At 31.0% G+C, this 17,287-nt stretch overlaps 2 protein-coding genes across 2 annotated transcripts in view; both read right to left on the bottom strand.

The window, feature by feature from the left end:
- LOC111718120 (uncharacterized) overlaps positions 1-16,715 on the bottom strand; it is a 22,312-nt gene extending 5,597 nt beyond the window's left edge. Inside the window, exons 1-8 of the mRNA XM_023493627.1 lie at positions 16,686-16,715; positions 8,469-8,505; positions 8,178-8,226; positions 7,770-7,843; positions 7,341-7,493; positions 5,430-5,534; positions 2,137-2,266; positions 755-961 (exon numbers count right to left, since the gene is read on the bottom strand). Of these exons, the coding sequence (XP_023349395.1) occupies positions 755-961; positions 2,137-2,266; positions 5,430-5,534; positions 7,341-7,493; positions 7,770-7,843; positions 8,178-8,226; positions 8,469-8,471 (721 nt within the window). The 5' untranslated portion in view covers positions 8,472-8,505; positions 16,686-16,715. The remainder of the gene's footprint in view (positions 1-754; positions 962-2,136; positions 2,267-5,429; positions 5,535-7,340; positions 7,494-7,769; positions 7,844-8,177; positions 8,227-8,468; positions 8,506-16,685) is intronic.
- Positions 9,983-16,700, bottom strand: LOC111718119 (histone-lysine N-methyltransferase SETDB1-like). Its single transcript, XM_023493626.1, has 2 exons — positions 16,386-16,700; positions 9,983-10,012 (listed from the first exon to the last, which is right to left on the bottom strand). Exons 1-2 carry the CDS (start codon positions 16,698-16,700, stop codon positions 9,983-9,985), a joined length of 345 nt encoding a protein of 114 aa, XP_023349394.1.
- Positions 16,716-17,287: the final 572 nt, after the last annotated feature.

Here is a 17,287-nt window from a genome sequence, read left to right as displayed (position 1 = left end):
GTGTACTTTTATATTTATATATAACTAGCTGAAGAGCCCGGCGTTGCCCGTGGAAAAAATCAAATTATTTTGAAAAAAACATTTGAAAAAAGAAGAAAATTTTTCTTGAATTTGTTTAGCCTATAACACTCCTCGGCCACCCTTGAGTATCCACAAAAAAATTCAGCCCATTCGGTCCAGCCATTTGGCCGGCTATAAGAAACATATATATACAAATGTCTTGTTTTATTATATAGATTTTAAATCCCCTTCTTCCCCTTCGCTTTCATTGTTACAATAATTATTACTTGTTTTTAAACAAAGAAACAAACCAATTTCTGCCAAAATAAGATTTAAATTCAGATTATTTTATTTGTTTGAATTTAGCTAATTATTAAACAGAAATAATATTAGTTTCCTGTTGGTGAATATGGGGGGGACGGAGAGGGGATTTCTTTACCAGGAGATGCAGAGTCTGATATAAATAATAACAGAATTAATAAAGAAATAAACAATCTTTCTAATAGAAAACCTTAAAAGTTTCATTTGAGTGGAATGTGGAGATAAATGCCTTCTTCATCTTAACAAGAGATAAATTCGGTCTTATTTGTTCATGGTCTCTGCTGCAATTTTAAATTTTTGTAAATTTTGATTTAGTTTGAAAATTTAGGACATCTGTAACATTCAGACCAAAGATAAAAGATTACCACTGAGAATAGAACATGTAACACTTGGTTGCTAATAAGTTTAAGGTCCTTGAAAAAAAAAAATTTACCTGTATTTCTATGAGGGCTGTCCTCTATTGAAGGGGTAGAACAGGGTCTATTCCCCCCCTCTATCCCTCCATCAAGGGGTGTAGATGATCTAACAGTATGAGGGGAGCCGGGGGTGTTGCCCCTATCCTGCCCCCCTCCAAGAAGCTCTAAATGTTTTCTCCAAGAGGACAGAATATCCTCTCCTCCTCCTAAGCTATCGTGTCCACCTAGAAAAATATATTTCAAAAACGCAAAAAAAATGTATTTATTGTGAAAAATAATTTTTTGGTTTCCTTTAATTTAAATCATTTAATTGAAAGATATCGTCGTTATTCTTGCTTTTAAATTGTTTAATTTAGACAGATCAAAAGTGATGAATTTTTCCAGAGAAACCGCAATTAAAAATAATTAACGTCTTAAGATACCTCATGCTCAGACACAGCTTTTAAAGGGACAGACCGGCTATGTAAGGTAGTTGAACTGAGTATGCAGTGCGGTGGACAAATTCTTTAGGATTCATTTAATACATATAAAACTTTTTAAAGATCTGTAAATCCAGAGTTTGAGCGGAAAAATTAAAAAAATTTATTAAATTTATTTTAAAAAACCGATTCTTGAAACGTGTGATTTTGAACGTCGATATTGCGCTCAAACTCAGTAACTATACATCGTGGAAAGTTTTTTATGTCTGAAATGAATCCTAAAGAATTTGTCCACAACACTGTATACTCAGTTTAACTACCTTACATAGCCGGTCTGTCCCTTTTAAGGTAAGTTACTGTGAATTGAATTGCCACTTAATTGTCCATTCCCTTTAAATTGTATATTATAGAGGAAAAATGTAAATGAATGTGACCCCAAGATGACTAAATTAAATTTAGAAAAATCTCAAATTTAAACTTGAAATGAATACATCTTAAGAGGGCAAAAAGAAATATAAATAGAGAGAGAGAAGATTGAATATCAAACAGATAGACAGATAGACAGATAGACAGATAGACAGATAAAGAGATAGAGGAAGACAAACATATCAGTTTACCTAAAAACAGTCTAAACAGTTGACATTCCTCCCCCCCCCCTCCCTCCCCTCTTCAGTGAAAAGGATGATTTAAAAACATCTATTTCAAAACCCTTTCAAATATTTGATATTTTTAAAGACAGCTTCCCTTAAAAAGTGCCGAAAAACCAAAGACTGTTTTTACCCCTTCCTCCCTTTTTTCCACCTTAATCCTTTCTTTTTGCCTAAAAATTGATTTTGCCTCCTAATCCTAGAATACAACTGCAGGGTCTAGAGTTTCAGTATAAAAAGGAGCAAAAACCTCACCTGTACACTGTACACTCGGCAATACAGATATAAGGCCGACAACGTCAACAAAATAAAAATAAAATTTAAAGGAACTACCTTGAAATTCCGCCAATGCTTGAAGAACTGGATTCCCGTTTCCTCCGCCATTAATAGATCCTCCGCCACCAGCTAGGTTTAAAATCATTTTCATTCGGATTTGTTGCTGTAAGCTCTCTACTATACTAGCCTGAACAGAATTGATATTTAATTGATTTTGAATTTTGTCATAGATTAATTAGCCTTTAATTGGTCATTGATTGATCGTTAATTGGTTATTGATTTATCATTGATTTATTATTGATTGATCATTGATTGATCATTGAATGGCCATTGATTGATAATTGAATAATCATTGATTGATCATTTATTGATCATTTATTGATCTTTGAATGGTCATTGATTGAACATTGAATGGTCATTTATTGATTATTGAATGGTCATTGATTGAACATTGAGTGGTAATTGATTGATTATTGAATGGTCATTGATTGAACATTGAATGGTAATTGATTGATCATTGAATGGTCATTGATTGATCATTGAATGGTCATTGATTGCTCATTGAATGATCATTGAATGATCATGGAATGTTCATCGATTGATCATTTAATGGTCATAGATTGATCAATGAATGGTCATAGATTGATCAATGAATGGTCATTGATTGACCATTGAATGCTCATTGATTGATAATTAACTGATTGTTTATAAATTGGTTAAAGATATATAAATGAAAGGATAGAAGGATGAAAGGAGGAAGGAAAGGAAGAAGGGAGGGAAGAAAGAATGGAGAGAAGGAAGGAAGGATGAATGCATGAATGAATGAATGAAAGGATGAAAGGCAGATGGACATAGTATTCCCTTTTGAATATGGACTGGTGGAATTTTAAAACAAAAGGAATAATTCAGAGTAGACTAGTAGACTCACACCTAGATAAAGAGAAAATACTCTCCCCCCCCCCAGTTGGGTATTTTAGGGGGTCAAGGGGGGGGGGACTTTGTCACAATACTCCTTTTAAAATGCATTTGTCTTTTTTTCATGATGAAAATGAATATCTTCTGATAATCTTTTCATTTACAATAACAATTATAGCTAGCATTTACTTATAATGATTTAAATTTATAATTACTTATAGTTATCCTTGAATGGATCCTGTAATCCCTCAATATATTTAGGATGTCGTCTTTGTTACAGCGAGCTATTGCAGAAGAAAAAACTTAGAAAACGCCAAAACCTTGGATTAATCAAAGTAGTGTGTTAAAAAAATTAATGAAATAGCGGATTTTTGGTCGAAATTCTTAACTAAAGCATAACATTTAAACAACTTAAAGACTTCTCTCAAAAAATAATTCTTAAGCGGCCAAGCCTTATTTGACATAAATACATGGTTTATAATAAACTCATTTTGTNATATACAAAACTGTGACCCCCTCCCCTTTTAAACATAAAATGAAAATACACAACGGATGTTAAAAAAACCTAAATTGCAATCGAATTGTATTTTGATTTGTAAGCCTTTCCATTTATTTTAATGTTTTTAAACAGTGTGTCTCTCTAAACATGACAGTTGGGAGACGGGTTAAAGATCATCGTTCATCTTTGAAACAATTTGCAACATTTATTCGTCAACCTTATTTTGCAAGAATGATTGTTGAAACAATAGGAATAAAATTTCTTTGATCTTTTCAAAGGTCAAAGACGACCTTTACGGTCCCTTAATTCTTATGTTTTGTGGACACTGAATACATCTAGTTTAAAACAGATAGAAAGATAGATAGATAGATCGATAGATAGATAGATCGATAGATATATAGATAGAAAGATAGATAGATAGATAGATAGATAGATCGATAGATCGATAGATCGAGAGATAGATAGATCGATAGATAGATAGATCGATAGATCGATAGATCGATAGATAGATAGATCGATAGATCGATAGATCGATAGATCGATAGATCGATAGATAGATAGATAGATAGATAGATAGATAGATAGACAATTAGATAGTTAGATAGATATATTAAAAATAGAACGGTGTTGATATGTTGGATTAGCTGATTTGATAATTTGATATTCAAACATTGATTTAAGCTAAATGAAAAGATAGTAGAATGATTAATTGACAAAAAGTTCAGAAAACCTTGGGTAAAAAATATTTGATAACAACTGGTTTAAATTAATTGCTTAATTAATTATTAAGTAAAGAAAGATCTAAAAAGATGTTTATACTGGAAAAATTGTAATCTATCGAAAACAACGTAATACGATAATCATGGTGGTTTCAAGTTTAGGGACTGTAATTCAAGTGTAGGGACTGTAATTCAAGTGTAGGGACTGTAATTCAAGTGTAGAGACTGTAATTCAAGTGTAGGGACTGTAATTCAAGTGTAGGGACTGTAATTCAAGTGTAGGGACTGTAATTCAAGTGACTCTCCTTTAAAAAAAGTGGAATACCTAATTCACAACGGTACCCTTTTAACCTTTATCTTAACCACTATAGTATGCTGAGTCCATTGGCGCCTGATCCAATCAGGGTTCAGTCATGTTTTGTTGTCTATTCTGAACCAATAGAAATAGTACGGCGGAAACATCTATCTTTCTATCTATCTCATTATTCAATCAGAGTTATAAATTCTTCAATCGGCGCTATAACAGTAAATGGAAATATTTACTTCTATTGAAACTATAGTGAAACAATCGTGAAGAAGAAATAATCAATTTCACAGAAGAAAATGTGGATATCTCATTGATTCTTGATTAGATATAGGTCTTTATAAAACTGTTGTGAATTGAACATGCCACTTTAACCCTATTCCTGCTGGGGAGGGTCAATTTGACCCCCCCCCCCTGTAGTTTTTTTTACATAACTCAAAAAGTATTGGTCTGAGGCTGTTGAAATTTTCTGACTTTTCTTATATACCCAAAGCCCTCCCTTTAGGCCTAAAACCGGGTATTCAATTTTCGCAAATTTGCAATTTTTTTTGCAGATTCTAAAAGTAGAGCACAAGAGCTTTCTAATGATGTATCATTTGTCATATTTGGACATAAAACATGGGATTTAGAGGGGGGGGTCAAATTGACCCCCCCCCCCAGCGTATCCTGGTTTTCAAGTACCCCAGTAGGGATAGCGTTAATAATGGAGTGTCACTTAATATGACGTTTGAACTTGCATAAATGTTTTAGAAATAACAAGTAAAGTCCCTTATGTTCCCTTGCATTTCCTTGTATTCTGCACAGTCCCTTTAATTACCTTGAAATAAGGAGTACAGTTCCTTTAGTTACCTTGAAATAAGGCATACAATCCCTTTAATTACCTTGAAATAAGGAGTAAAGTCCCTTTAATTACCTTGTCAGCTAGCTCCTGCCTGAGCTTGTTAATGGTCTCCTCCGTCTCCTGCTGCAGGTTAACCAGGCTACTCTGCAGTTCAGATACCTGGCTCACCAGCCCAACCTACAAATATATAGATAAATAGATATATAGATAGATATATAGATAGATAGATAGATAGATAGATATATATATATAGATAAATAAATAGATAGACATACAGATAGATAGATAGATAAATTTATAGATAGATAGATAGATAGATAGATAAATATATAGATAGATAGATGGATAAATAGATAGATAGATAGAGGGATAGATATCTAGCTAGATAGATATGGATGAACAGCAAATTAACACCAATTTGCACCAAACATTACAAATATTTCACTATTTTAAATTTAAATCCGGTAACATCATACATTGTTAATTTTCCAATAGTGGGGGGAAAGGGGGGGGGTATACCACCATCCGACTGAATTTAGTGTCAATTTGATTTAACATTATTTTGCAATTATTTTGAGTGTGTCAATTTGTTGCATTGGGTAAATGGCAAATTAAATTTGATTTAAATTGAGCAAGTCGAGTTGTACAAAAATTTGCAAGAGAAAAAGAATGGTCAATTTTCTGCTGAGGAGTTTAATCTTATTTATTTTCTTAGACAATGTATGTGTGTAGATTGATTGATTAAAAACGAGAAACAAATTAATAAAAAAGTTGTTTGACACACGCTATAAAGAGCCCGACATGAGGCGATAACATATGTACACATATTTAACAGTTTATCATCAAACTAATTAAAGCGCAGTAAGCCAGAAATTTAATCATTTCAAATTTAAATTTAGAATTTAAAGGTACTGTAGGTGGCAGTTTACATTTATCCCTCTTTTCTAGTATTGTATGTTTGATTCACTAAGGTACCCTTCCACTGAACATTAATAAGAAAGGGGTTGTCGTTTTTTATGCCTTGACAGGTGTTAGATTCCGACAATTTTCGTAAATCCGCAAATCAAAACCACAGAAGAAAATACTCAATTTTTAGATAATCAAGCGAAAATATATCATTCATCTTAGGTGTAGCACTGCTGCGAATAGGATATAGCATTTTAAAAATGAAGATGTATTCAAATTTTTCACTCTTAAAAATGATGAATTTCTAAAACTAAATTTTCTTTTTTGTCTGGGCTTTGGCGTTGAATTATATATTTCAAGTTAAATTGAAGGGTTGTTGATTTGTGCTCATAAATCTTAATTCAAAACTGAAGAAACATGATGTTAGTGGAAAACATACGATTTATTTCTATGGAAGGATTGAGATGTTAAATAAAGTGATGAAAGAAGCGGGGGAATAAGAACTAGGATTGGAGGGGGGGGGATAGGCTTTGAGGGGGAAATAAGCATATAAGGGGTAAAAGGGAGGGATTAATGGGTGAAATGGGTTTTGGAGGAGGGAAGGGGGGTTTAAGGGCAAAAAGGGGGGGGTTGGAGGAGAAAGGTGACTTTAAGAGGGAAAAGGTGGCTTTGAGTGGAAAAAGGCTTTTATAAGGAAAAGGGGGTTTTGCGGGGAAATAAGGCTTGAAGGGAGAAAAGGAGGATAAAAGGAAAAATGAGGGTTGATAGGGAAGGCAGGGTGGAAAGGGGGAGAGGAGAATTGACGAGTTGGGAGTATAGGATACGAAATAGGGAAAATAAGGAAGGAGAGTTTGTTAGGTGGAAAAGAGGGAGTTGGATGAAATTAAATAGAATTGTGGGAAAATAGGAAAAGGAAAATACAAAAAAAAATTAAGGAATTGTTAGAAATTAGGATTAAAAAAAATGAATTTCAACCATGAGAACTTTTATATATAAGAGAAACAGAAAATTAAAAAGGTCACCAAAATTCTAGAAAAAATACTAAATCAAAATATTCAATATAAAATAAATACTTACAGCGCCCTTCCCTCCGTCCACATTCCTGTCCTCTTGGTCCCCGTTGGTTTCCTTTCCTCCATATCCGGGGTAGGTTGGAGAACCAGCTCTAGGATATGTTGGAGAACCTGCTCCAGGGTAGGTTGGAGGAGAACCTGCTCCACATGGAACCATCTAGAACATGAACAATTTAGGGAGAGTCAACATCATCATTCGAAAAGAACAAATTTGACTTCAACTTATCATTTTAATAATTTTTAACTAACTAATGTTGATTTTCATTCTTTAACAGAAATTACTATAATATGATATATTTAAATGGCGGGATATTATTTTTATCAAATTGACTCTTGGGAAACTAAGTAAAATAACCTCCCGCCTAAAATATTAAACCGATAAACATGATTTTTTTTGAAAATTTGATAATAATGAAATTAAACGTATTTTAACCTTTTTATTATTTGGATCTCTATAAGCAGTCTCTAAACCACACCCATTAAATGAACTAGAGAAGAAACTACTTCCTAAAAAAGTGAGAGAAAAAAATGAAAAAAATATTGTTTTTCTTTTAATTTTTTTTAAATTCTTTTTTTTGTCTCCAATATTTATTTGATTTTCTATTTGGAATCTTATTTACTGTTTTAAATATTTTTTAAGAGTTTTTATTTTTTAACGTTTCGTAATGCAAAAACAAAAAAACAATTTGATTTTTACACTTGCGTGTAAAATGTTAAATATAAAAGTTACGAAGTCTCAAAGTGGAGAAAATAGTTTACTTCATCCAAATGTTGAGGTTAGAGTTATTCAAGAAAAAAAATGCTGTTTTCAAAAAAAAAATATCTTAAAATTGTTGTTTACCATTTTCTGTAGGGTAATTGGTGATACTGGCCACATTTCCGTCACATTTCTGAATTAATCATTTTTAAGAAAAAAAAATATAAAAAAAATTTTAATTACAAATTTTTTTTTTACAAAATTTGATGAACGAAATTTTTTTTTAAAACTTTTATTATTCACTTTTTTTAACAAAATTTTAATTACAATTTTTTTACAAAATTTTATTACAAATTTTTTTACAAAATTTTAATTACACATTTTTTTTACGAAATTTTTATTACAAAATTTTTTAGGGTTCGAAGTATTTCTTACCATATTTGAGATCAGGGCAGCGGCATCAGACACTTATCTGAAATAAAATTTCTTTAAGAAAAAACAGATTTGTTTTTTAATAATTTTATTTATAATAGCCGAAGCTGATGGATGTTTCACGAACAACAAGAAGAAAGTAGAAGAACAAAAATATGTTTATGAATGATTTTGTAGAATCCTGAATCCTGAGAGTTTACAGAACATTTCCAAATATATTTATTTTTCAAAAATATTGAATAAATTGGTTAATATTGATATTGGTTGAATATTTATATTTATTGGAGAGATAGGATTAGTATTAGGGTTTCAGAATATTGGAAAGAGGGGGGGGAGGTAGGGAGATGGGGGAAGGGGTACAATATTCATAATATTGTTAATGCAGTATTCGATTCCATTTGAGTAGTTGAGAGAGTTTATCTGTCTGTCTAACTAACTGTTTGTCTGCTCTTTGTCCTTTCATTTGATTTGTCCAAGTATTGTTTGTTTGTCCGTAAACTCATCTGTCTGTCTGTTTTATGTCCAATATCCGGCAAATATTAAACCCACATAAACCTTGGCTATCTTTCTATCTACTTCTTTAACCAACACTGTCTATATATAAATCTATCTAACCTTCTATCTATCTATCTATCTGTCTAATTATCTATGTTTGTTGTACATTTTGGGTATATCCCTGATTATCTAATAAACTTGGGAGGGGGGGGGAGGGTCAAAATAAGTAAGCAAGGAAACTTAAAGAAAAAGTGTCGCAAAGGGGGGTTAGTTGAATTATCATGCAAGCTGATAGTTCCAATACATCCTTCGTATAATCTGCTAATGGAAGATATCTAAAAATAAAAAGAAAATCCTTTTAATTTTTCATCATATTATTTTATCAATTTGGTTCAAACTAGAATTACTTAATTTTTTTAACATAAAGGGTCAGTTGCCGAAATTTCAATTTAAAGAGTTGAATGCCACTTTACATTTTTCTAAACAAAAATGATGGAGCTATCCCTTTTTTCTATCTTACACTCGAAAAAAATTGTGCTCATCATATACCCAGTTATAAAGTTCAAGGGTACCATTGTGAATCGAATGCGACTCTAGAAGACAATTACTTTTTAAATTCTTAATTAATTTAAAAATGTATGTACACGATATTATCGTAAAATAGTTTTATTTAGTACATGTAAACAATTTTGCACAATTAATATAATCTCGATACGGAGATAATAAATATCTAGATCTCAAAAAAGAAGATAATTACGTGCAAGTTCCTTTAAATACAATTATAAATTAAGATTAATAAATAAAATAATCTAATAATTAGCAAAAATGATTTGTATGAAAGTAATTGTCATTAATAATGTGTACAAAGTAAAACATTAAGAATTTTCTCCCCCTCAAACAATATGAAAATGGATCCAATTTGTTAAACTTTGACAGAAATTGCAAAATAAGACAAAGTTTATTGAAAAATTTGATCTGTTTGTTTTTGTCCTTTTCTTTATAAACCTCATAAAAAATGTATTCTATCCGATTACTCGCTCAAGATTTATTTTCTAAAAATAAAAAAGAATCAAAATTGGAAAAATACATTTAAAAATTTTAGGGAAAAAATCACTTTTAATAAAAAAGATAATTTTTTTCTCTCCAAAGTATCCCTGTTTTGAGTAACCCCTGAAAACTTTGGTTTATAGATGAGAAAATTTCCTAAAACTTAGAAAAAACAAGATTTGTTCAATACAAAGGTAATAGATAGATGGATTAACAGATAGATAGATATATAGATAGTTTTATGGATAGCTAGATAGATTGGTTCCTATATATGATTAATGAGATTTTGATATTCAGATTTATCCATCAAATTCCCCTGATACCATTTTATAGACAACGTAGTGTTAGTTAGATAGATGTATAGATATATAGAAAGATAGATAGATAGATAGATACTTAGATATATAGATAGATAGATAGATAGATAGATAGTCAGAGAGACAGCATGGAGATAGTTAGGCAGACACACTGTTTATTGATTGATTGACAGAAAGGACGGTTGAAACATTTATTTTTAACATCTTTCTTTGGGACGAAAAAACGAAATCTATTCACGGGAAAAATCGGAAAATAACATTTTTCAATTTTTTCAATTAGTTACTTTTTTTATCGTTTAGGTTTATACGATGATGGAAGGCCGTAAAAGTAAACAAACAGAAACAATTTAGTTCACATTCTCAAAGTTAAAATTTAAGATAGAAGGTATGGGGGGGGGTTGTGAGATTAAAAATATTTGTTCTTCAAATTATTTATTTTTCCTCTGTTGGTTTATGAGTTTCCAATAAACGCAAAAACGATTAAATTGAAAAAAAAACTATTTCTCCCAAAAAACTTGAAACACATTTTTTCTTTGAAAATCCACCAAATAAAACAGAAAACGTGCGAAATTTTAAAATGTATAAAAATGTAAAAAAAACCAAGGGTTGCATAAAGATCAGCAAAAAGAAATACAGTGTTGCCCATAAAAGATGACCTGGAACCTGAAATATGACGATTCTACGGAAAATTAATTATTCAGCCTTGAAGAAGAATTTTTTGAGGTGTTTAAAAAATTATTTCCTCCTTAAATTCTAATTTGGATTTTTCTTATAATTTATAAATAGATAATTACTTACTTACTTGAGTAAAAGTAAATTCAACCTATTTGAAGCATAAAGTCTGACCGCGTCAAACCTGTTGCACCGGCTAGTCCTGTCCATAAAGCTAGCTACAGTACAAACTGGGACCGGAAAGGTTGACCCGGCGCGGATATTCGAATGTGTCGTGGCTGTCCGTGTATATAATGATTTTGGAGTTTTACAGTGACAAAGAATAATGGTTAAAACAAATCTAAAATAAAAATTCCGTCGTCTTTAATTTCTCATCCTATGTGGGTAATCCTGTATATCTTCTCGATTTTATTATTTGATTTTTCATCTATTCATAAATTTCTTTCTTATTTTCCGTGAATAATATGTTCTAGAAGGATCCTTGTGTTGTATTGAGTTTAAAACTTGAAAATGCTTTGATCTGTTAATCTATCTATCTATACATCTCTTTTAATAGATCTATCTATCTATCTTTTTCAGATTTTATATAGTTTAGGAGCTTTCAATGGTTTCACACAAATACACCCTTGCTTCTTTGTGAAAAAGGGCGCCCCCCTCTCTCTCTTCCCTTTTCGACGCTTAATTCTAAATTGAATATAAAATACAACTCTTTAGAAATCTTTGCTTCTATAAGTGGAAAGTCAGATAAATATATGTATTTGATAAAAATGAAAAATTTAAATTTCATAAATTTTCAAAAAACAATTCCCCCACACAATATGCAGTACTTTTCTCATTAGAATTATTTGAAAAGGGACTTGTCTTGATGCAAAACAAAATGTTCATTGCAACCTTTTTAATGCGAAACTTGCAACTGCCCATAACTAAATATACAGTTAAGTAGTTCAACTATTAAAACACAGTATTTCAATATTAGAAACTATTTCAATTCTTGCAAATTAAAAATATACTAAAGGGACTGTTAATGAAATAAACTAATTGCGACGTTTGAAAAGGTACGGTTTGGATGATTAAGGATTTGGATAGAATTAATGGAATGAGAAAAGAATGGATAGAATAGATTGGATGATATAATTGACCGTATAAAAGGATAAAATGGAAAAATGACTAGATAAAAGGCGTGGGATGAGAAAGAATTGGATAGTATGGATGGGATTAAAAGGGTTTGGATAGAAATGGTTTGGATGAGAAAGGAATGGATAGAATGAACGGAGAGAAAGATTTTTTTTAATGAATGAAACGACAAGGATGGTATGGATAGGATGAGAAAGAACTGGATAGAATAGAATGGATGAGAAAGGATTGAATAGAATTAATGGGATTGAAAAGGGTTTGGATAGAATGGATGGGATGAGAAAGAATTGGATAGTATGGATGGGATTAAAAGGGTTTGGATAGAAATGGTTTGGATGAGAAAGGAATGGATAGAATGAACGGAATGAGAAAGATTTTTTTTAATGAATGAAACGACAAGGATGGTATGGATAGGATGAGAAAGAACTGAATAGAATAGAATGGATGAGAAAGGATTGAATAGAATGAATGGGATTGAAAAGGGTTTGGATAGAATGGATGGGATGAGAAAGAGTTGGATAGAATGAATGGATGAGAAAGGATTGAATATAATGAATGGGATAGAATGGATGGGATGAGAAAGGGAAGGGAACGAATGGAAGGGCTGAAATTGAACAGAACTAAATGGGATTAAAACTGTATGAGGATGGGTACAACGAATTGTCTGAATTAAAATAAAAAGGAACTGTGCGCTTGATTTTAAGAGACTCCCCACTAAGAGTCACACGGACACCTGTAGTACATTTGAATTTCCGAGCCGGGTCAACCTTTCCGGTCCCAGTTTGTACTGTACCTAGCTCTATGGACAGGACTAGCCGGGTCAACCTTTCCGGTCTTTATACTTCATATAGGTTGAATTTATTTTTACTAAAGGGTCAGAACGGTTCCATTAAACATTTATTTGAGTAAAAAAGAAGAAGTTATCTTTTTGTTCTTTCTTGATCAGATTCAGACAAAGATTAAAATACCATTCTAAAGGGGACATGCCACTGGACTCTATAGTTTCAGTAGAAGTAAATATTTCCATTTACTATAATAAGATAGATAGAAAGATAGATGTTACCGCCATACTAATTCTATTGGTTGAGAATAGACAACAAACACATGACGGAACCCTGATTGGATCAGGCGCTAATGGACTCGGCATACAGGGGTGTAGAAAAGGAGGGTCACTAAAAATTACGTATACACTCCCTTTAACGAATTGTCTGAATTGAAATATAAAAACTGGCTGAAACCCTGAAATATTCATGATCTGGTGAAATGAAGTGAAATTTCATCTTGTAAATTTCCAGCTTCAGTCTTCATAAATACCCCCACAGGGGGGCTTTATAACCTCAATACAGGGGGATATATAACATAAATAGGGCATATAGGAACAAAGAGGAATAAAATAAAATCCCCCCCATGTTACCCCCCCCCCCCTCCTATATGCATTGACAATGATGTCACCAAAATCGTTAATCACTTTAAATTCTTCAGCACAAAATCAAAATTTCAAAAATACTAAAGGCAATTTTTTTCACTTGTTCAAGCTTTGTATTCACTTCCTATAAATGATCTATATAAATGTTTTCCTCCAAACCCCCTTTACAATAACAATATGTTCCCCCAAAACCCTAATAGCAATTGAAAATATTAATTGTAGCGTACCCACGTATTTGTCTTTATGTTGTTTGAGTAAACTAGGAGACATTGAAAGCTAAAATATCGAGAAACAAGTTTTTATTAAATAATTAAATAATTAGACATAATTAGTTTTAATTATAGACATGTCAGCTCGATACAAACTACAGCGCCGACATGCAGTAGTGTTTGTGTCCGTAGTGTGTGTCTGCAAAATGATCAAATAATACACTTGTTAATACAGTTAAACGGAAAAGCTTAGGTTTAGGTAAAATTAAATTCACCTTGATAAAAGGTTTATTTATTCTAAATTGACAAATAACATATTGATACAAATTAATAACAAAAACAAAAACCTTAAAATTAAGAAAAAAAACTGCTTTTATTTGTACAATGTATGGATGTCCCGAAAATAAAACTAATAGATTGAAAAAATCGTATTTCCAAACCCAGCCTCTTTTATAAAGTACATGTTGAAAAACTTTAAAGTAAAATTAACTGGGTAAATAAAAATGAAAATTGCACTTTTTTGGAGCACCCTGTACCCTGTTCTCTGTACTAATCGATCAATATATATCATCGATATCGATAATTATACGGGTAAATATGACAGATAGATAGACAGATAGATACATAGATAGATAGATAGACAGATAGATAGATAGATAGATGGATGGATGGATGGATAGCAAGGGTTACAATATCTGCACAATTAAAACAAAAAGTCAGGAAATGAGAAAAACTAAGTTTTCACATTAAATCCATCAATATACAATGAATATCAGTGTACACGAGATATACATAGATAGATAGATAGACAGTTAGATATAGAGATAGATAAATAATTAGATAGACAAATAGATAGATAGATAGATAGATAGATAGATAGATAGATAGATAGATAGATAGATATATAGATAGATAGATAGATAGGTATATAAATAGATAAATATATAGATAGATATATATATAGATAGATAGATATATAAATAGATAGATATAAATAGATAGATAGATAGATATATAAATAGATAGATATATAAATAGATAGATAGATAGATATATAGATAGATAAATAGATAGATATATAGATAGACAGATAGATAAAGAAATATATGTATAAATAGATATATTGCAATTACCAATATCTTCGGTCCAATTTATACACATAAGAAAATTTAAGCGAAATTTCTGCTATGACTTTTTTACCTTATAGCTCCTTTTTTATTTAACGCTCAAGAATGAAAAAAAACATAAAACAACTATGGTTGCAAATTTTAAATCTTATTATTCTTCTCAATAGCTCTTTAGAAAGAGAAGCTAAATTTGTCAAAGTCTAATGTGAAATTCACTTTATTTGGACGTTATGTCCTCCCCCCCCCCTGCAGAGGAAGTCTTTATATCAACATGTTTAATATTGTTCTGGTCCAATTAGTTCCGGGGTTTACTTTGCTTTACGTTTACACAGTTGTAGTGATTATAGATTATAGATAAGATAGATAGATAGATAGATAGATAGATAGATAGATAGATAGGGTGTGTCCTCAATATGTATAAGTATAGAAGTAACATCCTGTTCATCTATTGTTCCTTGTTATATCTCATCTATCTATCTATATATAAATATATTATTCATTTATAGATATATATCTATTTGCATAAATATGAATCTATAAGCTTGATTTTTGTATCTATATTTATATTGTACATTAAGGACAAAATCTAAGTTTAAAAATATGGTTCGTGTAAGAACCTAAGAATCTAATTTTTAACCTTTAAATTTCTGTTAGGAGATAGATAGAGATAGATATAACATGCATGGATAGAAAGATAGATAAAAAGATGGATAGATATTGATAAATAGATCCATAAGAAAAGAAAGAGATAAACAGACAGAAACATAGACAAGATAAATAGACAGATAGATAGATTAATAGCTAGATAGATATATAGATAAATAGAAAGAAATATAGATAGATTGATAGATGGATAGATAGATAGATAGATAGATAGATAGATAGATAGATAGATAGATAGATAGATAGATAGATAGATAGATAGATAGATAGATAGATAGATAGATAGATAGATAGATAGATAGATAGATAGATAGATAGATAGATAGATAGATAGATAGATAGATAGATAGATAGATAGATAGATAGATAGATAGATAGATAGATAGATAGATAGATAGATAGATAGATAGATAGATAGATAGATAGATAGATAGATAGATAGATAGATAGATAGATAGATAGATAGATAGATAGATAGATAGATAGATAGATAGATAGATAGATAGATAGATAGATAGATAGATAGATAGATAGATAGATAGATAGATAGATAGATAGATAGATAGATAGATAGATAGATAGATAGATAGATAGATAGATAGATAGATAGATAGATAGATAGATAGATAGATAGATAGATAGATAGATAGATAGATAGATAGATAGATAGATAGATAGATAGATAGATAGATAGATAGATAGATAGATAGATAGATAGATAGATAGATAGATAGATAGATAGATAGATAGATAGATAGATAGATAGATAGATAGATAGATAGATAGATAGATAGATAGATAGATAGATAGATAGATAGNACAGTCTCTACAGTCTCTACAGTCTCTACAGTCTTTACAGTCTCTTCAGTCTCTACAGTCTCTACAGTCGCTACAGTCTCTACAGTCTCTACATTCTCTACAGTCTCTACAGTCTCTACAGTCTCTACAATCTCTACAATCTCTACAGTCTCTACAGTCACTAAAGTCTCTACAGTCTCTACAATCTCTACAGTCTCTACAGTCTCTTCAGTCTCTACAGTCTCTACAGTCTCTACAGTCTCTGCAGTCTCTACAGTCTCTACAGTCTCTAAAGTCTCTACAGTCTCATTAAAGTTCTGATAATTAATTACCTTTTCCACAATCATCGATTTATTGATTGATAACATACCTAGAACATACAGAGTAATTAACTTCCAATAAATAAATACTAATTACATCCTTGCTCCCTCATTAAATAAATAACAAATGGGCCTGCAACACTTCTTATTAATTGTATGTCAATTTTGAAAACGTATGTCCTTGAAAATATAGAGAAAAAAATTGTTGTATCCCTTTTGTGTTCTTGCATCCTGTATCCTGTATAGATTATGTATCCTTTATACTGTATCCTGTATAGATTATCATGTATCCTTTATCCTGCATCCTGCATCTAGCATCATTTATATATTATTATGTATCCTGTATCCTGGACAGATTATTTGGTGTCCTTTATCCTGTATTCTGGATCTTGTATCCTTTATATATTATTATGTATCCTCTATCATGTATCCTGGATCTTGTATCCTTTATAGATTATCCTGTATCCTGTATCCTGGATACATTATGTATCGTGTATCCTGTATAGATTTTGTATCCTGTATCTAATAAATTTATGATTCCTTGATTAGCTAATGTGATATATATAATTAATATATTGAATATTGTACTATAGGTGTAAACTAATATATATTTT

This window comes from Eurytemora carolleeae, unplaced genomic scaffold (genome assembly GCF_000591075.1).
Source record: "Eurytemora carolleeae unplaced genomic scaffold, Eaff_2.0 scaffold1721, whole genome shotgun sequence".
NCBI classification, from domain to species: domain Eukaryota; kingdom Metazoa; phylum Arthropoda; class Copepoda; order Calanoida; family Temoridae; genus Eurytemora; species Eurytemora carolleeae.
This window is presented reverse-complemented; position numbering and strand designations above follow the sequence as displayed.